Here is a 20,427-nt window from a genome sequence, read left to right on the forward strand (position 1 = left end):
ATGTGTAAATTAAACCTTTAGACTGTTGTGCAAATAATACTAGTAGAGAGAGAATGGTCCTCTATGATGGCAAGGCACCTATTAAAATCACACATTGTTGCAGAAATACTCTAGAAGAAAACACAGTAATATGTCACGTTCAGTCAGTTCACAATAAAAACATAGAGTACAAGTGCAAATTTGTGAACATGGAAAGCGGCTGCTTTGACTTTTTCAGATCTACCTTAACAGTTACTTCACAAGGAACCAGCAAAGGTTCCTTTTGGTTTGTAGGCCAAAAAGACTTACATTTATTTAAAAATATATATGTTTTAAAAAAATCACTAGCCACAGGAGCAGCCTATTTTGACGAGGCATGGTACTGAACGAAGGGTTTTGGTAAGAAAGCGTTCGAGTGAATCACAGTGAGAGTCGATGCTATTCTGTAGCCCACCAAAATGCGGAGAACGACGTAACACAGTGTTAAATATCCACAGTCACAGTGACAACGGGCTAATCTTTGTACAACATTCTCAGTGTGTCTCCCTCTGCTGGCAAGGCCTGGTCATTGCAGACACCGACGCGCCATGCACTGGATTTCAAGTACCTACCGAGAGGAGAAGTCCCCTCTGCTCTTCACCTAGCGGACTGCAGGCTAGCATTAGTGACGCCGCTGAAGATCTGTCCTATTATCGCTGCCTGTGTTTCTCAGGTGGTTTTGACGCACCCCCCATTTTCATATGCGCCCCCCCTTCCCTACCTGCCCTAACCACCCCATACCACCCCCAAATACACATTCACAATGTCCTGTAGTGGCCTCTTTGGTACTGTAGTTTTTAGCCACGCTTAATGCCTGAAATATGTACACAGCCATTCAGACCTACCCACTCTCCATAAATGTAGCACTGAAAGGAGTACATTTCCAACTGAAATATCCATAATATACTCTTTGCTTGCACCTGCACATCAATTGTGAAAGGACGCAGTGTTTTCTTTCTTTTTTTTCCAAATGTAAAGGCACCGATACATTTGGTCTAGTGTGGATGTGCCATTGCAGCCGACATATGAGCATATTATTTCTTTCTCTCTGTTCTGGTCTGTCTACGTCTGTAGTTTAGACAGCAGTGATGGAACTGGAGAAGCCAGCCTCTACTGGGGAAAACAGGCAGGTCGAGCCGCTATGCGGTGTTATCTCTATGGGAAATATGCCGGTCCGGCATGAAAAGTCTTTTTCATGTGCCCTCGCGTGAACAGCAACGGCAGGAGGATGTGACATCACGAGATGAAGGAGCCGGTCCCTCCCCCAGCAGGGCTTCAGCGTGCTCTTCCTGTCCACCCCGAAGGCAGCGTGGGTAGTGCGGTTTTGTGAGTGGTCCCTTGGCAGAGCCGGAGAGAGAGAGAGGACCGCAACCGCGGCTCATGAGAGTAGTCGTCATGGAAGCGGTCGTCATGGACGCGGTCGTCATGGACGCGGTCTGGGAGCCTGTCACTCAGGTGAGCTCTGCTGCGTTTCAGGTTTGAGCGGCTTTGTGGCGCTGGCCGTGCTGGCTGGGAGGCGTGGGGGAGGCGGGGCTTATGCCACATGACCTGCTTGTAGCTCCGCCCCTAGCCCCCATGCACCTGCCGCCCCTTCGTTTCCCTTCTCTGCCCCTCTACGTCTACCCTCCACCTCCCTCCCCCAGTTCGTCTTCCTGAAAACTACACCTACACGAATCAATCAGGAAGACCGATTATAACAATGATTGCCATAGTCAAACAAAAGAAACGTGGTTACAAATATAAAATAAAACGGTCAGAAAATGAAAAGCTATTATGAATACACTGGGGGAAGGGGGAAGGGGCGTTCACTTGGAGAGGGCAGGGCCAGCTGGCTGAGTGACTGGCAGGTCGGTGTAGCCATTCAGAGGGGTGCGGGAGGAAGGGGCGTGTCTTAAACCGGCATGTGCATCTCAGTGTACTCGTCCTGCCCCTCCTTCTCATCAAACGTGGGCTCTGCATCATCGGCGTCCAGCTGTGGCACAAACAAGGAGAGCAAAGAGAAAAAAGAGCAAACTGGTTATCTGCCGTATCGCTTTGCTGTATGTGCCGTTATATAAAGACCTTGTGAGGTGATCCTGACATTCAGAATGTTGTTAGCAGAGTTGGTCTGATCCCAGATCAGTACAGGGCCAGGTTTATCAGCCGATCACAGATCACTGCACAGGGCCAGGTTTATCAGCCGATCACAGATCACTGCACAGGGCCAGGTTTATCAGCCGATGACAGATCACTGTACAGGGCCAGGTTTATCTGCCGATCTCAGATCAGTACACATTGCCAGGTTTATCTGCCGATCTCAGATCACTGCACAGTGCCAGGATTACCTGCCGATCTCAGATCAGTACACAGTGGCAGGTATATTAGTTGATCTCAGAGCAGTGCAGTGCATCCGGCTGGGCCTCTGCTGGAGTGATATGCCCTCTGGCCAAACCGCTAGTGCCCTCTGCTGGAGGACTCACACATTGCATCTCGCGGGGAGTGAAGATGCGTTGCATCAGGAACATCTTTATGGGGACGGTGAGGATGAGGACGAAGGGGAAGGCCAGGGAGGCCACGGTGGACATGACCGCCCACAGCACGGCCAGGCACACCATCTGGATCCCGGTGAACAGGTGCATGCGCAGCGTCCGCACCTGCGTGCACAGCGAGAGTCACCTGTCAGTCACTGTCGCTCACAAGCGTCACGCGCTTTACAGCACACCAGCACCCACATTTCCCTCTTACAGCCCAGATAACCTGGTACCCCAAACACACCCTGACTGGGAGGTTATACACAAGTACACATGCGCGCGCGCACGCACACACACACACACACACACACGCACACACGCACTGTCATAAACACACACACACACACACGCACACACACTCACCTGCACTGTCATAAACACACACACACACACACACACGATTTATTATTTAGATCACTTGCAAGGCCTCTAAGACCAAGACCAATTAAATGAATATTCAATATTCAGCAGCTCCTCTCATATATAATATCCTTTATGCTTCTAATTTTCTAAGTGAACTAACAACCCCACAAACGTACATATTCAACCGGAGGAAGTACTGACAGCCTGGCTGTCCCAACAACCCTGCTATCATGGAATGTCCTCACAGTGTTGCTGGAATGTTTGGTCTATGTCATAACATTGACAGTACATGGCAGCAACGTTGTGAGAGAGTTTTGCATAAGCTGGGAACAACCTCAGCCAGGGGAAAATTTCCCAGCATGCCGCAGCACGCGCCCCCCCGCCCCCCCGCCCCCCGCCCGCCCCCGGGGCTGACCTTGCGCACGTAGGTGTGGTCGGGGTGGTACTTGGGGGGCATGAGCAGCAGCAGCATGCGCTCGGTCAGCTGGATGCCGTTGAGTGACATCACGCCCATGTAGAGGAAGATGCCGAACAGCACCGCGATGGGGATCTGCCGCAGGAGGTCCCCGATCACGATGGACAGGCCTGGCGGGAGGAGGAGGGACGGAGGGATGGAGGGAGGAACAGCGATGGAAAGATGGAGAGGAGGAGAAAAGGGAAGATAGAGATGAGAGATAGAATGGGGGAGAAGTTTGAGGGGGAAGAAAAATAAGGTACCTTAATCTAAACGAATCAATCAGTTATTGACACAAATAATTTGAAGTATGCTCCTGTTTTTAACCTCTGCTCTGCTCTTTAATTTCTCTTCAAAAAACATCTGATATTTGTAACTGGATTGTCAACTGTCTTGTTGGGTAACTTTGTGGTTTATGTCAGGTGCCCCTTGTAAATTTTGACACAGAAATGTAGAATTAAATTTAAACGGGGGTATTACTGGTTAACTAAAGGTGAAATGAAAATAAACAGGCTTTGTACGCTCATATATTTTTAAATGATTGGCTTTTGTCTCTTACCCACTAAGATGGCAACAAGCAGCCCGGTCACCCGCTGCTCCTTGACCTCCTGAATGCGGGGCTTGTCTCCGGGGGCGACGGCCTTGCTCATGACGGTGAGCGCGTTGACGTGGGTGACGGAGCGCACGGTGGCGGCGGCCAGCCAGGGCAGGCCGAAGAGCGAGGAGATCCCGCCCACGGTGACGATGATCATCAGGTCCAGGTGGAAGCCGGTGCCTTTGACGAGCATCCTCTCCTTCTTACTGACTATCAGCCTGAGGAGCACAGAGGGAGAGGGGGAAGAGAGGGGGAGGAGAGGAGAGGAGAGGAGAGGGGGTGAGACTCCAGACTGCAGCTAAATGCAGAGGAATAGGTTTTATGGATTGCATTTTCAAAATTTCAAGTCAGCATTCTAGAACCCCACAGCTTTCTATTACCAGTCAGCGATTGTGACATCAGCATCAGAGTGTTCAGTCCAGGGCATTCTAATCACACATCTGTGACCTCACACCCTGAGGGGGCAAAGCACTCACGAGGTGATCTGCGTCTCCATGAAGATGAGGATGAAGACCAGCAGCGCCGGCAGGATGCTGGCAGCCATCATCCAGATGGGGAACTGGCCGTCCGACCCCAGCGGGTTGATCACCCAGCCGCGCTTCTCCGGGCTGGTCACCGAGAAGCCGCTGGGCACGCTCAGTTTCTGCGGAGGGAACGGGAATGGGAAACGCTCAGCTTCACAGGTGACCGGAAGGCTGATGTCCGCGGCAGATGCCGTTCAGCGTTAGTGCAGACACGGACAGCTTTAAGAGTGTCTGATAGATCTCACCTGGCTGTAGATGTCCCGTATGCTGTAGTCCACCAGGACCATGATCAGGATGGCGATGGGGACCCCGAAATCTCCGATCACCCTCCGGATCTGAGGGGATCCAGGACAGTCAGTGAGGTCTGGACCATACTCTACAAGTCTGGCCAACTAATCCATTTATTACTACTCAGAGAAAGAAGACCCAAATTATTTAAGTATAAAATGATACAGAAGTAGTTCTTAGGGTTAGTCAAAGGGAAAGAGCTTCAATTTTCTACAATTGTTTGGCACTGAGGAATGATAAACACAAACCACATCTGAATTCAAATTCCAGAAAAAAAAAAACCTTCCCATAGTTTTCTGTACAATATGGCACTTATGTTTGATGTCTCTAATGACAAATTCATACAGACACAGCTGGCAAAACAGCCCACACATTCAGCAACCCGCCTCCACAGCCGAGAATAGGACTGCCTGTGCAGGCGCTATTGGCCTGCTGCAGGTCGTGAATGAGGTTCTGGATCAGCGGGCCACCCTTGCACTCACCCTGCCGGGGAAGAAGGCGCTGTTCTTGAACTTGCGCAGGTAGAACGCGATGAAGAACGTCCCGGACATGAGCACCAGGGACAGGAGGGCGGTGTTCGGCTCGCCCCGCACCTTGGCGGGGGGGCCCGCGTCGGTGCCGTTGCCCGGCAACGGGATTCCTGTGTTATTGTCAGCCGTGCCGTTGTCCAGGGAACAGCGCTGGAGCGGGTGCTCCTGGAAGATCTGGGGGAAGGAAGCGCGCGTGAGCCTCCAACTCGGGCGAAAGCGGACGCCGATCGGTAAGAATCTGTTCTTTGATTAATAATCATTTTTGCTGACACTGCTTGTTAATTAGTGTGGATCAGCTAAGCGGGTGCTCCCTCAACCCTTTGAGGTGTGAGGTCACAAATGTGTGATTAGAATGTTCTTAACTGAACATTCTAATGCTGATGTCACAATCACTGCTGGTAAATGAAAGCAATGGAGTTCTGGAACAGTGACTCAGAATTTGGAAAGACAACAATCCTACTCTTCAAACGGTTGAAGGCCCTGCCACCCCACCCTCCACTTGCCCTTCATCCCCTGCTCCTCCATCCCCCTCCCCACCTTGCCCAGCTTGGAGAAGGTCTCGTAGATGAAGATGAGGGAGATGAGGAAGGCGAAGATCTCCTGCGTGAAGCGGGACACGTAGCAGACCAGGAAGCTGCCCTCGAAGGCCACCATGAGGACCACGATGATGATGAGCCAGAACCCGATCCAGACCCGGCCCGTCAGGTACTCCATCCCATTGGCCGTGCAGAACTGCAGGTGGCCACAGACAGAGAGAGGCACTCAGACAGGATGATGTACACAGGCTGCTGAACTGCAGAGGTGGAGAGTCCAGGTGTCAGAAAGTAAAAGTCCTGCCGTGTGTTCCTTCCACCCATGACCTCAGCCGGCTGATTCCCCTAATTATGTCCACCTTCTGGCTGAAGAATTGTGCTAATTAGTAAATCCAGGAGATTGGAACAAAATACTGGGGAGGGCTTTTACTGTCTGAACCTGGACTTTCCAGCTCTGTGTAGATGGCCACAGACACAGAGAGACAAACACAGCATGATGTAGAGAGGCTATTGACAAGTGAAAACCATACAATGTTTCACTATTTATTATTCTTATAAAAGTTTCATGTCCACACACCAATTCCAAACCTACCAAAAAACAGAGAACAATTTTTAACACTGAAGAGCAATATTCATTCGTCATTAAGATTTGAATGCGATAATTCCATAGTTATTTTACTGAACATGTATTTTCACAGTACGAGCGCTAACAGGTAGTAAAACACACTACCAAGTTGTTTTCTAAATGCTAGTGATCAGCTGCAGGGAGTCCCTTATTGGACAGAGCTACCGTGTGATGTCATAAATGGCCGGTGATGTCATAAATGACTCGCTGCAGCAGAAGGGGAGACTCACGGAGAAGAAGGCCTCCTCGAACACCAGCACGGGGCCGGAGAAGCCCACGATCAGCATGGGGTTGGCCCCGATAATACTGAAGATCACGCCCTGCAGGGCCGTGGCTATGATCAGCTCTGACACGCCGATCAGCCCGTCCGTCTTCTCGCCTGAGGGGAGAGGGAAAGGAGCGTCCCAGTCCGTTCGATTTACCGTAACAAGACCTTCAGCTCACGCAGAACCAATAACAGAACCCGTGATTGGCTGTGGTATTTGTTCAGCACCAATCGCTGGTTGTGTTGTTGGTTTTGCTTGTGTTAAAAGGCTTAGCACATGGTAAAGGCCATAGTAACTCAGGCCCTGAGTCGCTGGAACATCGAGGTGTGGACAGCTCTTTTCTCCAAAACCTTGGTCCCCCCCTCGCCCCCCAGCCCCGGACTCACCCAGGAGCCCCCCGAACGTGATGGCGGGCGACAGGGCGGCGAAGTAGATGAAGATGACGGCGGCCATGCACTGGGCGTTCATGGCGTCCTTGAAGTCGCTGAGGTACTTGGGGTAGCGGCGACGGGCGTCCCGGATGACCCCCCCGAACGGGCGACCCGTCCGCTTCAGCGGGTCATCCCCGGGCTTGAAGGGCGCGAGGAGAGCTTCGGAGGCGCACATGGAGCAGGAGAGAAAGACAGGAAGACAGAAAGAAAGAGAAAAGGGAAGAAAGAAATAAAAGAAAGAATAAAATAAATAAAGAAGGGAAGGGACAGAAAGTAGTTTACAAAGATCATTCAAAATGTTATTCGAGAGTAAAATAATACAAAATTTCAGAACCCCCATATAAAAACTCCACTTGATATAAGAATGTCACTGATGTTCACTGCTGGCAAAACAGCACAAAAGCAACAGAGGTCTGACTTCATGTTCAACGTTCAAGCGGAAAGATACACTTGCAGACTAATTATCATTTTGAACTGAGGCTATCCGGGTGGCTATTCAGGAGCCGGAAGCGCGGCCGAGGCCTTGACACGGTAGGCCGGCGAGCCCGGGAGGGAACAGCCCGTCCTGGACGTGCCCGAGAGCCCGGGGGGGGGGGAAATCCTTCCCTCATTCGGGCGGCCCCCGTCCGTACCTTTGTCTTCGGGACTCTTGGGCTCCTTGGCCAGCAGCTTGACCTCCTGCTCCTCCCTCTTGCGGAGCATCTCCCGCTGGAAGCGGGCCACCGACCGGAGCAGCTCCTCCCCGCCCACCTCGGACGGGGGCAGCACGATGCTGCAGTCCAGGAAGCTGTTGATGGCGTTCAGCAGGTCCTGCCGGTCGTCCGCCAGGTAGGCCGCCTCGTGGAAGTGCTGTGGGACAAGCGGGCAAAGGGTGAAGACCTCACCTTAAGCTCTTGGGGCAAGAGCATACATCTTAGAGCACTTAAAAGAATATTATCTTTGAGCACTTCCCTAATAACTTATACAAACTAAGTTATTAAACTCATAACTCGTATATGCCTAATAAGTAGTTAAATATCAATCTTTTGCATTGTAGTAAAGGGACTGCATTTATATAGCACTTTTATCCAAAGCGCTTTACAATTGATGCCTCTCATTCGCCAGAGCAGTTAGGGGTTAGGGGTTAGGTGTCTTGCTCAAGGACACTTCGACACGCCTAGGGCGGGGTTTGAACCGGCAACCCTCCGACTGCCAGACAATCGGTCTTACCTCTTGAGCTATGTCGCCCCGTCATAATAAGTAATAGCAGTCAGTGAGCTAATATTTATGATAGTGAGGCAAGGCTAAATACTTCGGCAAGAACAGATGTCCATAACTCACTTGACCTTTTATTTTGGCTGCTAGCTGTTGTCTTCTAGCATGCTGGTATTGATGAAGAGACTTAGGACGGTTCATCCAAGAGGTAAAAGGCAGAAGTATGTTTTCCCAAGTCCCGTGTGGGGAAAGCTCTTGGGCAGGGCTGCCTAACCCTGTTCCTGGAGGTCTACTGTCCTGTAGGTCTTCATGCTAACCATAATTTTACACACCTGGTTCTACTAATTAGCAGCTCAACAAGATCTCTAGCTGTTGAATGAGGTGTGCTTTGTTAGGGTTGGAGTGAAAACCTAGAGGACGGTAGATCCCCAGGGACTGGTTTGGGCAGCCCAGCTCTTGGGTGTCCCTCTCGTGTCCCCTCCATCATGCCCCCCGCCCCCCATGTTGCCCCCCCCTGCCATAACCCACCGGCCTCACCTTGTCGGACATCAGAGTGGAGATGGAGCGGCCGATCTGGTGGTAGTCCATGCTGGTGCTGGGGGGCCCCAGCAGGACGAAGATGAAACGGACCGGTACCGGCACCTCCAGAACCGACTCCAGCAGCACGGCCTCCTGCAGCCGCACGAAGGCCATGGTGGGCTGATCCAGGAAGTCCACGCTGCCTGCGGGGGCAAGCAACCCAGTCAAACACAGGCCACACACATTTATTTAGATGCACAGCACCACGTTGACTTGGCACGTAACGAATTAACTAAAACTAACTAACAATAACTAAGATTAACTAACTAACACTAACTAACTAAAACCAACTGAGATTAACTAACTAAAACTAACTAAAGAACTAACTAACTGACTAACCAACTCGCTCACTCGCTGGCTGTGTCGGAATCAGCACACTTGCCTACTACTGAGTACACAAGTTCATACAAGTGATTCGGACATGGCCACACACTCACTCGCTCACATTTAGCAGGCTGATGATTCTCCACAAGGGAAAGCTATCAGCACTCAAGCAGCTGAAATTTGGGAGGTGGTATGTAAGTGGTGCTTTGCATGAATGAAACTGTGTGTCCTTGTTTTTATTGGTTGGTTTTATTCGGTGTCTTCGGCTGAAAGACTGACCCACGAGGACGACGGTGGCCTCGGCGTTCTCGGGGATCTTCTCCAGCAGCTTCAGCTCGTGTTTGGATTTGGAGCGGTGCATGCCCAACACCGGCGGCATCTCCTTCTGCGGGGGGCACACACAACCCAGAGACAGGGCCTCAGCCAGGGCGGACGCCAACACGCCTGCCAACACTGCCCCCCCCTCCAACTGCCACCCCCTGCCTCTGGACTGGCATCACTCCGGAACGTGCCTAGCAGGTCACCCCCTACCCAGCTAAAGCATGACATTTTGTAATACTGCTGCGATATTACTGTACTGCTGTTGCAGGGTTCCTATGACACATGTTGGGTTTCCCCAAGACTCTTAATTTGAAGCACAACACACATAAGATCCTGGAAGGTACCCTCCAAGGGATCAAGACAGTTTTTCTTCAAAATAACAAATCTAAATTTTATTTGCTCCATGACATACCCACTTTTATTTGGGATTGCATAGCGCATTGTATTGAGTCATTATGGCCATGTACAGTTCAGTTAGCCATTTTGCCATTGCCACCACCTTCATTTATGACATTTGGCCCCAATTATCAGCATATATAGCCTGAACTCAACATGAAAACCCATGCACCGGTAGGTCATGGATCCATGCCCTCTCGGAGGCGTTTCAGATTTCGCGGTGGAGCACCTCGTTCTTCTCCATGTCGATGCGGGCGTCGGTCTCGGACCCGATGCCGCCGCCGGTGCCCATGAGGGGGTCGGTGACGGACGGCTCGGTCTGGGCGATGTGGTTGGCGCTGTGGTGGTGCACCATGAGCGAGCCCAGGCTGGCCGCCGAGATGTTGCGCGGGAAGCCGCTGCCGTGGTCCTTCTCGTCGCTCGGGTGACTGCGGAGAGAGGGGGAAGAGAGGGAGGGAGGAGGAACGAGGTAGGAGAAGAAAACAAAACGGAAGAATATAAATGTCATTCCTTATTCAATATCAAAACTGCTAAATTAAGTACAAAACTGAAAGAGGAAAGAAAAATATAATACAGGCAAAACTGCCTGAGGGAAACAATTTCCGAGATGTTCGTTCTACAGTGTAAAGGGATGTAAGTAAATTTGCATTTAAGTGTAAATTTAAGTCGTTGACTGTGTGCAAGGCTTTCATTTGCAGAAGATTGAAAGGGAACCACAAAATCCCCCCAGACACTACAGCCCCCTGGGTATTTAGTGTGACACCCCTGCTGCAGGAAAGCCTGTGTAAGTACTACAAGAGCCCAGAATGGCAGTCAACGGGCCGTCCCAGGAGAGGAGCTTGCGGGTCGCCGTGGAGACGGGGATTCCCACCCACCTGTGCTTGAGCAGCAGGGCCCGCAGGACGTTGGCGCGGTCCTCCGCCTTGATCTGGTCCGAGATGATCATCTGCTCCACCACCTGGTGCGCGATCCCAGGCAGGGACTTCTGGTCTAGGTCCAGGAGGACCGCCCCTGGGAACACACAAACACGCAACGTTAGGCCGCGTGGCAGAGGGCCTTCGTCGCCTGGGTTACCATACGGCAGAAAATGCTGGTTCAGGAAAAAAAAAAAATCGTCCCCAGTATTTTTGTTCCCGTCACCTGGATTTTGCGAATTGACACAATTCTTCAGCCAGGAGGTTGAACTAATAAGGGAAATCAGCTGGCTGAGTTCATGGGTGGAATAAGCACATGGTAGGACTTTCACTCTCTGACCCGTGGACTTTCCACCTCTGCATCCAATAGACCACTCAGGACATCAGTCCGTCGGTCCCTACACTTCCTGTTTAGTGACAGCTTCATTGCAAGCCGATACCCAGCTAATCCCAAACAAGCCCCCGATTCCCGAAACCTTCTGATTAGTCCAGCTCTCCTCGTCTGTCTTTAAATATCCTTTGGTCTCTCTCTGTCTCTCTCTCACCCTCTTCCTCCACCTGCTCTCCCTACACCACGGCTCCTGCACTGCTGGCTTAACTCTCGGCCCTTTGGTCACTGAGGAACAGAAACAGTACTGTGTTATTCACTTGCACAGTCTCAACGCAGCGCCCACTAGTCACAGAACACTGAATAACAGCAGCTGTGAACATTTTATGCATCTCATTTGTTTACACATAAGTGCAATACATTTTTATTCATCATCATTTTATAAATAGTACGAATGGATGGGAAAAGGTTCTTTTCACTTCAGTCCATGTCCTGCTTTGTGATACATCTCTCCTCCTGACCTCCCTCTCCATCTCTCCTCCTGACCTCCCACTCCCTCTCTCCTCTCAGTCTCTCTCCTCCTGACCTCACTCTCCCTCTCCCCTCCTGGCCTCCCTCTCCCTCTCTCTTCCAGGCCTTCCTCTCCCTCTCTCCTCCTGACCTCCCACTCCCTCTCTCCTCTATGTCTCTCTCCTCCTGACCTCACTCTCCCTCTCCCCTCCTGACCTCCCTTTCTCCTCCTGACCTCCCTCTCAGTCTCTCCTCCTGACCTCCCACTCCCTCTCTCCTCCCAGCCTCCCTCTCCCTCCCTCTCCCTCTCTCCTCCCACACTCTCTCCATCTCTCCCTCTCTGCCTCTCCTCTCCCTCGCTCCTCCTCCCTCTCCATCTCTCTCTCCCTCTCCTCTCCCCCTCTCCTCTCCATCTCTCCTCCTCCCTCGCTCCTCCTCACCGTGAGAGATGGTCTTGCGGAGCTCCAGCAGGCTTCGGAAGCTGAGGGAGGCCACGTGGGGCTTGCCCCAGCGGTCCGTCTCCTCCTCCACGTCCTCCTCGAACTTGATCCAGCGGGCCGTCTCCCGCCACTGCATCTCCTGGTTCTTGTCCATGATCAGCTCGTTCAGCTCCACGAACACCTGGGAGATACGCGCACGCACGCAAACACGCACACACACGCGTGTGCAGATACACACGCACACGCACATGCAAACACGCGTGCGCAGATACACACGCAAACACGCACACGCACGCAAACACGCACACGCAAACACGCATATGCGCAGATTCACACGCAAACACGCACACAAGAGGAAAGGCAGCAAGCAAACCCGAGAAGCGGGGGGGGGGGGGGACGGAATGAGGGAGAGAGAGAGACAGAGAGAGAGAGAGGGAGAGGGGGGTGAGAGAGAGAGACAGAAAGAGATAGATAGATATGGTGGTCAATGTACAGTAGAAGCAGATGGTGGCGTCATCCATATTCTATAGTTCGAGGGTGTCCAATCTTATCCGAAAAGGGCCGGTGTGAGAGCAGGTTTTTGTTTTAGTCCAGCACTAAGAGAACTGATTCTACTAATCGAGGTCTTGACTGAAGACCATGATTAGTCAATTAGCTGAATCAGGTGTTCTAGTTACTGGACTAAAACAAAAAACCTGCACCCACACCAGCCCTTTTCAAGACTGGCCACCCCTGCTGTAGTCTACTGAACGTTAGCTCTGCACAATCACAGAGAGTCACACTTTCATTTTAAACAGTGTGTTTTGAACTATTTCTGTTTGTGTGACAACATGAAAGTCAATTCAACATCGAGTACAATCATTTTCTATAAGGTTAAAGAGTAGCATACCATGCACACACATTTAGAAGTTAGGAGATACCATGTTAACAACAGCCCAATGTTAAAGGCACATTTCTATTGGCTAAAGTCCTTTACTGACAAGTTAAGCCTGAAAAATATTCCTGTTCAACACTTATAACATCCTAAATGTAATTTTCGGGAAAGTAATTTGGCCCTGTTGAGTCAAGTGTCACAGTGATCCACCTGAGAAAATTCCAATCTGGACTCTCTCACGCACTTCGAAGGCAAGGCCCTGACCTTTCCCAAAAATGCAATGAGACACACCCAACTCTGCAACACTGGACACCAATTAGATTTCCGAATTACTTCCAGGTCACTGGCTCCTTGACCCTTGTTCTCTTGTCTTGGTTTTCCTTTCTATTGCGTTATTGCATTGACCTCTCCTGCAAGGAAAGTACAGTGGGAAAGCACACAGCTTCTTGCTCTGTGGTTTTTTCTGTTTGTTGACTCTACAGTCCATCTCCAGGTTGATGAACTCAAACTGGTTTTCAATGATTAAGAGGCAACAAATGTAATTCAGCAACAGAGAACACGTGCCTGTTTGTTTGTATACAGGCTAACAGTACTCACCAGTAAAGCCTATTCACTAAGAAGTAGACTTGTACACCAAGTATACTCACTAAAACCTCAAAAAGTACATTAAATCCTGACAGCCTTCCATTTCCACTTTTTTAAACATTTCTTTCCAGTCAACATCACTCATAATCATAGCAATTTGTAAGGTGAACCTGTCTACACAAACAGAACTACACAAACAATAACTACAACAATGATGCAATCATGAAACCTGCCCCCTTACATACCTCCAGTACACAATGAATAATTAACCATACGCTACGGGCACGACAAACATGCGTACGGGTGCTCTGTCAACATCCCCGCAGGCACGCGATGATGTAGGAGACCTGGTTCTGACCGTTAGCATTAGCATTAATCACTCAACTCCCACACACACAAACACACACACGCACAAGCTCACACACATGCGCACACACACACACCATTACACACACAAACTCTCTCACACACACACACACACTCACACACCATTACACACACACACACCATTACACACATTCACGTACACACACGCACTCACACATACACAAACTCTCACACACACTCACGTACACACACTCACACACCATTACACACTCACACACCATTACACACACACACACCATTACACACACTCACGTACACACACACACTCACGTACACACACACTCTCACACACACACACGCAGGTGTGGAGTTACAGAGCCCGAGCGGAGTTAGGCGGGTGCTAAAAAGTCCACCGCACACTCGGGCGCTCACTGGTCGGCGCGGTAACGCACGCGCGTCCCTCCTGCCGTTGCCGCGGCCGCGGCGGCCCCCGGCAACCTCACCTTCTGACGGCGAGCCAGGCGGCCGGTGAAATCCAGCAGGACCATCCTGCCCGGCGAGGTAGAGGAGGAGGAAGAGCGGAACGACGCCGGCGGCTGAGAGGGGGGGACAGGAAATGGAGGCGCGGAGGGGGTGTCGGACGCTACCGTGGTTTCCGAAAGGGGGGCGCGGCCCGGCGCCCACGCCCACTCCCGCTATAAGCCCCGCCCCCCTGACCCCGGCGGAAAACCTCGCCCCGTTAATAAAACATGGCTCGCCGATGGCGGCCCGACGGAGATCCCGGTGTCCGGTTGCCTAAGCTTCCCTTTCTTTGCGGCTGAAAGCTAAGACGCGCGTTTCATTCATTTTTAAACGCGCTCCATCGCCCCCCCCTTCCCTCCAAAAGAACAAGGGGGGGGGGGGGGGGGATGTGTAGAGGCAGCCAGAGGAGGGGCGGAGGAAGGAAACATGTTGTTTTCGCTGATTTCTTGGAGCTAAATTCTGAGAAATTAACTCAGTGGTCAATGCGGATAGAAAATTAGAGCTGATCACTGAAACTACTCATTTCTTCATGGGCCTGCAGGTCAACACTCTTCACACACCTATACAGTGTACCCAGGACTTACATACACTCAAACTCTAAGGACCAGCTTCACAAACACAGATTAACCTTAGTCCTAGGACCAAATTGAGTTTTGTATGGAGAATCTCCATTTAAAATTGAATTTAGTCTAGGACTAAGCTTAATCTGTGTCTGTGACCTGGCCCATAATGTTCTCAGGACGTTCATGTTGTGATGTTGCAATAATGCACTGCAGCAGCGATACGGACCTGTTGCGCTTTATCTGGGCCCAGGTCAACGGCTGCTGCCCACTAGCTATGCTAACGGCTACCAGTAGGACAGCAGCTCAGGACAAACAGGATATGTGTGCGAGCAGTCTCATCAGTAACTGCTCACGTGTTAGCAGATCTGACACACGCACGCACACAGGCACACGTTTCGGACCGGGTGGGGCGGGGGGTGGGGCTCTCGCCCGTCCCGTGGCAGCTCTGGGGCTCCTACCTCATGCGGGGTGCGGTCCAGTTTTCGGCTGCGGGTGCTGGGCTCCTTGTGGTCCTTGCTGATGTGCACCACTTGGCCCTTGGTGCTCTTCCTGACCAGGTGACGGCGCACACCGGGGACATCCTCGAAACGGTGACCTGAGAGAGAGGGAGAGAGGGAGAGAGGGAGGGAGAGGGAAAGAGAGGGAGATGGGGAAAGAGAGGGGGAAGGAGAGGGAGAGAAAGAGAGGGGGAAAAGAGAGAGAGGGAGAGCAAGAGAGAGGGGGGAACAGAGAGAGGGGATGAGAGGGAGAGAAAGAGAGAGGGGGAACAGAGAGAGGGGATGAGAGGGAGAGAAAGAGAGAGGGGGAACAGAGAGAGGGGATGAGAGGGAGAGAAAGAGAGAGGGGGAACAGAGAGAGGGGATGAGAGGGAGAGAAAGAGAGAGGGGGAACAGAGAGAGAGGATGAGAGCGAGAGAAAGAGAGAGGGGGAACAGAGAGATAATCATCAGAACCAAAGAAAGGACAGTACTTAGAATGGATGCAGGCCATATTCAGCACAACTGTTAGAACAGGCAAAGCAAATACATGGTCAGATGTCACATTTCTAATAAATATCTTCAGCCTTTCTACCAGCTGAAAACCTCAATCTACTGTGTGAAAAAACATCAGACCCTCCCATCTCTCTATCTGTTTCCTCAGACCCAGGCAATCCCAGTTTGGGAAAGCTAACAGACTGTGCTAGTGGATTCGATCATAAATCGGACACCACACTCGTTCTTAAGAGAGCTCTGACGTTTCCATACTGCAAAGGTATGGAAGGCTTGTTTTTTCCCTCCAACTGAGTTGCCAGAACTGCTCACAACACCGACATGTCAGGCGGTGCACACTGAAATGTGTTTGAAAAACTTCAGGAGGCTAAATCACTTGGCAGTGAACAGGCCCACATGATGAATTTTCCACCCTGGCTTCTGACAGATAAAGCCATCGTCGCTCATCTCGGTGATTGCTGTGAAATAAATCATCGTTATCAGGCTGAATCAAAGAGAACTGGACGCCGTAGGTGGTTTTCGGGGAGCTGCAGCTACGACAGCAACAGGGGCACGGGTTTCACATTGTCACGGAAAAATTTTATAGATTATATCTCCTTCACCGAAGCCTTTGTTTTCGAGATGGATTAAAAAGTCATGAATGCAGCTCCCCCTCAAATCTGCCTTAGCCGTGACCTCATCCCACAGACGCAAACTCAGCCAATTAGGGCAAAGCAATCCCCTTCCCTGATTTCTGGTTGGCTGAAAAGGAAAGGAACCTGCATGGTATTTGACCGGAATGAGCTGGGGGTGATCTCGGAAGAAATCATGCACTCCAAAAACCCAAAAATAAGTCAGTCTTAACAAGTATTGTAGTCTTATACTTAAAACCAGATTTCTATTACTTTTTTTGCTAAATAAAACACAAAGATTTCCAATGAGGTGAGACAATTTTCCTCATTTCAAGATTTGCCAATGGGGGAAGAAATTTCACTCGTTGAGCAGAAAGTAACATAAAACAAGCTAATATCTTCAACTTCAGAGAGAGAAAAAAAGATTTTAAGTCTCATTACAAGACTAAAACATCTGTTAAGACAAACATTTTTCCCAGTGTGGTCAGGGAGGAACAAATATGAATCCCCCCAAAGAGGGCTGGATTCACCCCATCTCCACAGCCTGTATGGATTAAAATATTAGTGGAGAAGGCTAACTGATCCCAAATCAGCCCCCTCCCCCCATGCCGTGCCCCGCCCCGCCCACACACACACAGAGCGGTGACCCCGCCCAAGCTCGCGTCGTTATCTTCACGTGTTGAGCGCGAGTTGGGAAAATGCAGGGCGGGGGTTTGGGGTTCCTGAGCCCGCCCGATCACGCCGGCCTCAAACCCGTCCCACTCCCCGTCAGGGAGCGGACGTGTGAACAGCCACAGAGAAAACAAAAAAAAAAGGAGGGGGGGGGGGAGAGAAATCCGATAATTCCGCCTCTCTGACCGGGCGCCAGCTCCGTGGCGATTTTCCCAGGCTGACTTGCCGGATTGCGCAACTTCGGGACAACAGGAAAATATAATTTAAGACGTCTCTGACGCCACCACTAACCCCCGAGGAGAGGCCCCGCCCCCCCAGGACACAAAGCAGGTAAAACGCGGAGAGAAGTCCGCATGTGAAGCAGCGCGCGGCCCCTCACCCACAGTCCGGTCACTGCACAGTAAAATGTCCAGTGTTAATTAAACCATGAGTCCAGCAGGGACCATATGTACTCTGTAAGAGCTGATTTAACACTGAACATTTTTACTGTGTATAGCGAGGGAGTGATTACTGTGTGTCACAGTCACTGCAACTTTGTCACTAACCAAAAACTCAAATGACCTTCCCTTGCAATTATCAATGTGATTTACTTTTAAATAGAAATAAATTGTGTTTTTAATTCAGTCTTGGCTTAAAAACAGAGGTAAGTAGACCTAACGCATTCGGGAAAGGTCCACACTCAATGCATGTAGTTAAAAGGAGGCTCAGACTTTACTAAAACATTGAGTGTGGTTTTCTGAATGTAGTCAATTTCATTAAATAACATTTATATAATAAATGAAAGCAAAGACTAGGACAGGGCAAAGCTCTGTTTGTTTTCAGGTATGCAATAATTTAACTATACAATATAAAAAGAATTACTGCCATTGTTATTTTTTCCTAACCAAATATAAATATCAAACTCAAGCCTAAAAAGAAACCTGGTTTCTTTCTGTATGCCAATGCATTTGGTGCTGTGCGTATAAAATACGTTATTGACGAGGTCATTTTTAAGAAGCAGCACCAGTCACGTCTTACTTTATGGACCCATCGCAGTGAACAGGTTTCAGCACAGCAGAGCGTCGCGTTTCCTTTAGGATTACATTCGCAGTTAGCCGTTAGCTGACCTGGGCGCGCGTCCAGGTCATTCAGCTGATGGAGATCTGGGAAGAGGTAATGGAATTATCCGCGTTTGTTTATTTCACTCCCTGATTAACATCTTTTTTTTTTTACCGAGAAGACGAGCCCCCTTTACGTAACAGCGCAGCCCAGCAAAGAACACCTGCAGTTTTTTGGGGGGTGGTGTCCCGGACGTCAGAGAGCAGCAGTGTCCCGCCACCCGCAAGACGTCCGTGCCTGAAATATGGCGAGCGACGTGTCAACACGGGTCCGCGGTATCTCCTTTCTTCTCGCACTCTTCAAAGCATTCCCGCCTGCACTCCGATTAAAACCATGGGCGCGCGGCCGGTGACCTAATCGCTTCACGCGGCTGGGTTGCAAACGGACACAATGGAAGCGCTTGATTAATTGCTCTACTTCAGCGTAAAGCGCCTAGTGGGAGGGACGTCAGGCTGCTGGAAGTTAATTAAAAAACACAACTTTAAAAGTTCAGCTGGCACCAAAGCTAGCGCACACTCTTGGTCCCCGGGAGTCGGAGTGTCAGGCTCCGCACAGCCAGCGCGCGACGGACGCACACGAATCACAGGTGGAATCTCTTTCAGATCGAAGCACCACCGCAGCCGAGTAGCACATACATGTATCCAACGGTACTCACTTAAGCCTTGAGTCCGACGGCTCAGTTCATTCTTGATGATGTTTTTAAGATGTCTTTTTTTTTTTTTGCTCCTTGGACCACACCACGTTCCTTTGCGTCAAAGCAGGCTTTTGTTCTGCTGACGTCTCACAAGAGGCACACAAACAACTGCATGTAAACACGAGGCAAACAAAAGAGAAACAGAGGAGTGCCGATGTGGTGGGCAGCCCTCTTTCAGAAGGCTGACATTCCGACAAAATTTATTGCGTGGATTAAAACGAATGAAAGACGGAATGTGATAAGAGGAAATAAAGTTCCAGAAAAGGCACAGCCTTTGCCTACTCTAAAATATGAATAATGGGTATCATTTTCTGTGCCTTGGTTTTCCACGTCAATAGTTTAAAAAACGAGACCACAGAAAAAACTGAAGACCCCCCATAAAATTTGCATTTTTATAAAGCTTCCGTGATGTCATGTTCTAGAAATCCAGGACAGTAGTAAACACATGAGAATGCTGAATTCGCACAGGAATGTGGCTTTTGAACTCCACGAATACTGTTGCATTCTCAGATGTCCTTAAGGATCTAGTTGTTGTGACATTATTTCCAAGGAAAGTATTTCGTTGGCGACGAGCTTGGCTCAAAGACAATTTGACAAGAGGGCGGAGTCACACTCTAAATCACGTGGTCAGCTTCCCCATGTTATTCCAGAGAAAGGAAACACTAAAAGGTTGTGTGGGTAAAGTAAGGGCACTTATTGGAAGTCAGTAATACTTTTTTGAAATTTGAAGACTACTTTCCGCACTCAATTCTAAGGAAGACGATGGCCTAACAGTGTCCCCCCCCACCCCGCCCCGTCCTGTCCCGCCCCACCCCACCCCTCGCCCTGCCCCGCCCCACCCCCCGACCTGCCCAGCCCCACACCGCCTCCACCCCACCTCGCCCCACCCCCGCCCTGCCGTGCCCCACGCCCCACCCCTCGCCCTGCCCCACCCTCCCCACCCCGCCCCGCCCCGCCCCGCCCCGCAGGGGGACTCACTCTTGATCCCGTCCAGGTCGGCGGAGGCGAGCGTCTGGGCCTCGCTCTCGTCGGTGGGGATGCGCTGGTACCGGGCCAGCTCGGCGCCCGTCATGTTGCCGGTGCGGCGGCGCTCCTGCAGGTCGTAGCTGCGCCCCGCCAGCCCGAGTTTGGAGACGGAGGAGGCCGAGCCGCGGGCGGGGGGGCTGGCCGAGGCCAGGGAGCGCGGGGAGGCGGGCGGCGCCGGGACGGGGGCGGGGGCGGGGGCGGGGCCGGGGGCCGGGCTGGACAGCCCGTTGCTGTCCTTGTGGTGGGACGGCGCCGGCGCCGGGTCTGGCTCGCTGTGGGGAAGACAGACAGACAGACAGACAGGCAGACACGCGGTCAGAAACA

At 51.0% G+C, this 20,427-nt stretch overlaps 1 protein-coding gene across 9 annotated transcripts in view; it reads right to left on the reverse strand.

The window, feature by feature from the left end:
- Positions 1-1,301: 1,301 nt before the first annotated feature.
- Positions 1,302-20,427, reverse strand: part of LOC118233599 (anion exchange protein 2-like) — an 88,798-nt gene continuing 69,672 nt past the window's right edge. For 7 of the 9 annotated variants that reach the window (XM_035429378.1, XM_035429380.1, XM_035429381.1 and 4 more), the window contains 18 exons: positions 20,056-20,375; positions 15,473-15,609; positions 12,144-12,324; positions 10,827-10,962; positions 10,181-10,379; positions 9,514-9,619; positions 8,860-9,053; positions 7,770-7,986; positions 7,093-7,296; positions 6,671-6,819; positions 5,820-6,014; positions 5,235-5,456; positions 4,710-4,799; positions 4,417-4,583; positions 3,905-4,158; positions 3,307-3,476; positions 2,478-2,651; positions 1,302-1,990 (listed from right to left, as the gene is read on the reverse strand). In XM_035429378.1, the coding sequence (XP_035285269.1) occupies positions 1,910-1,990; positions 2,478-2,651; positions 3,307-3,476; positions 3,905-4,158; positions 4,417-4,583; positions 4,710-4,799; positions 5,235-5,456; positions 5,820-6,014; positions 6,671-6,819; positions 7,093-7,296; positions 7,770-7,986; positions 8,860-9,053; positions 9,514-9,619; positions 10,181-10,379; positions 10,827-10,962; positions 12,144-12,324; positions 15,473-15,609; positions 20,056-20,375 (3,196 nt within the window). In that variant the 3' untranslated portion in view covers positions 1,302-1,909. Of the gene's footprint in view, positions 1,991-2,477; positions 2,652-3,306; positions 3,477-3,904; positions 4,159-4,416; positions 4,584-4,709; positions 4,800-5,234; positions 5,457-5,819; positions 6,015-6,670; positions 6,820-7,092; positions 7,297-7,769; positions 7,987-8,859; positions 9,054-9,513; positions 9,620-10,180; positions 10,380-10,826; positions 10,963-12,143; positions 12,325-14,432; positions 14,526-15,472; positions 15,610-20,055; positions 20,376-20,427 lie in introns of all 9 variants that reach the window. The other 2 variants (XM_035429385.1, XM_035429382.1) reach the window with 2 other exon arrangements.

This window comes from Anguilla anguilla, chromosome 8 (assembly GCF_013347855.1).
Source record: "Anguilla anguilla isolate fAngAng1 chromosome 8, fAngAng1.pri, whole genome shotgun sequence".
NCBI classification, from domain to species: Eukaryota; Metazoa; Chordata; class Actinopteri; order Anguilliformes; family Anguillidae; genus Anguilla; species Anguilla anguilla.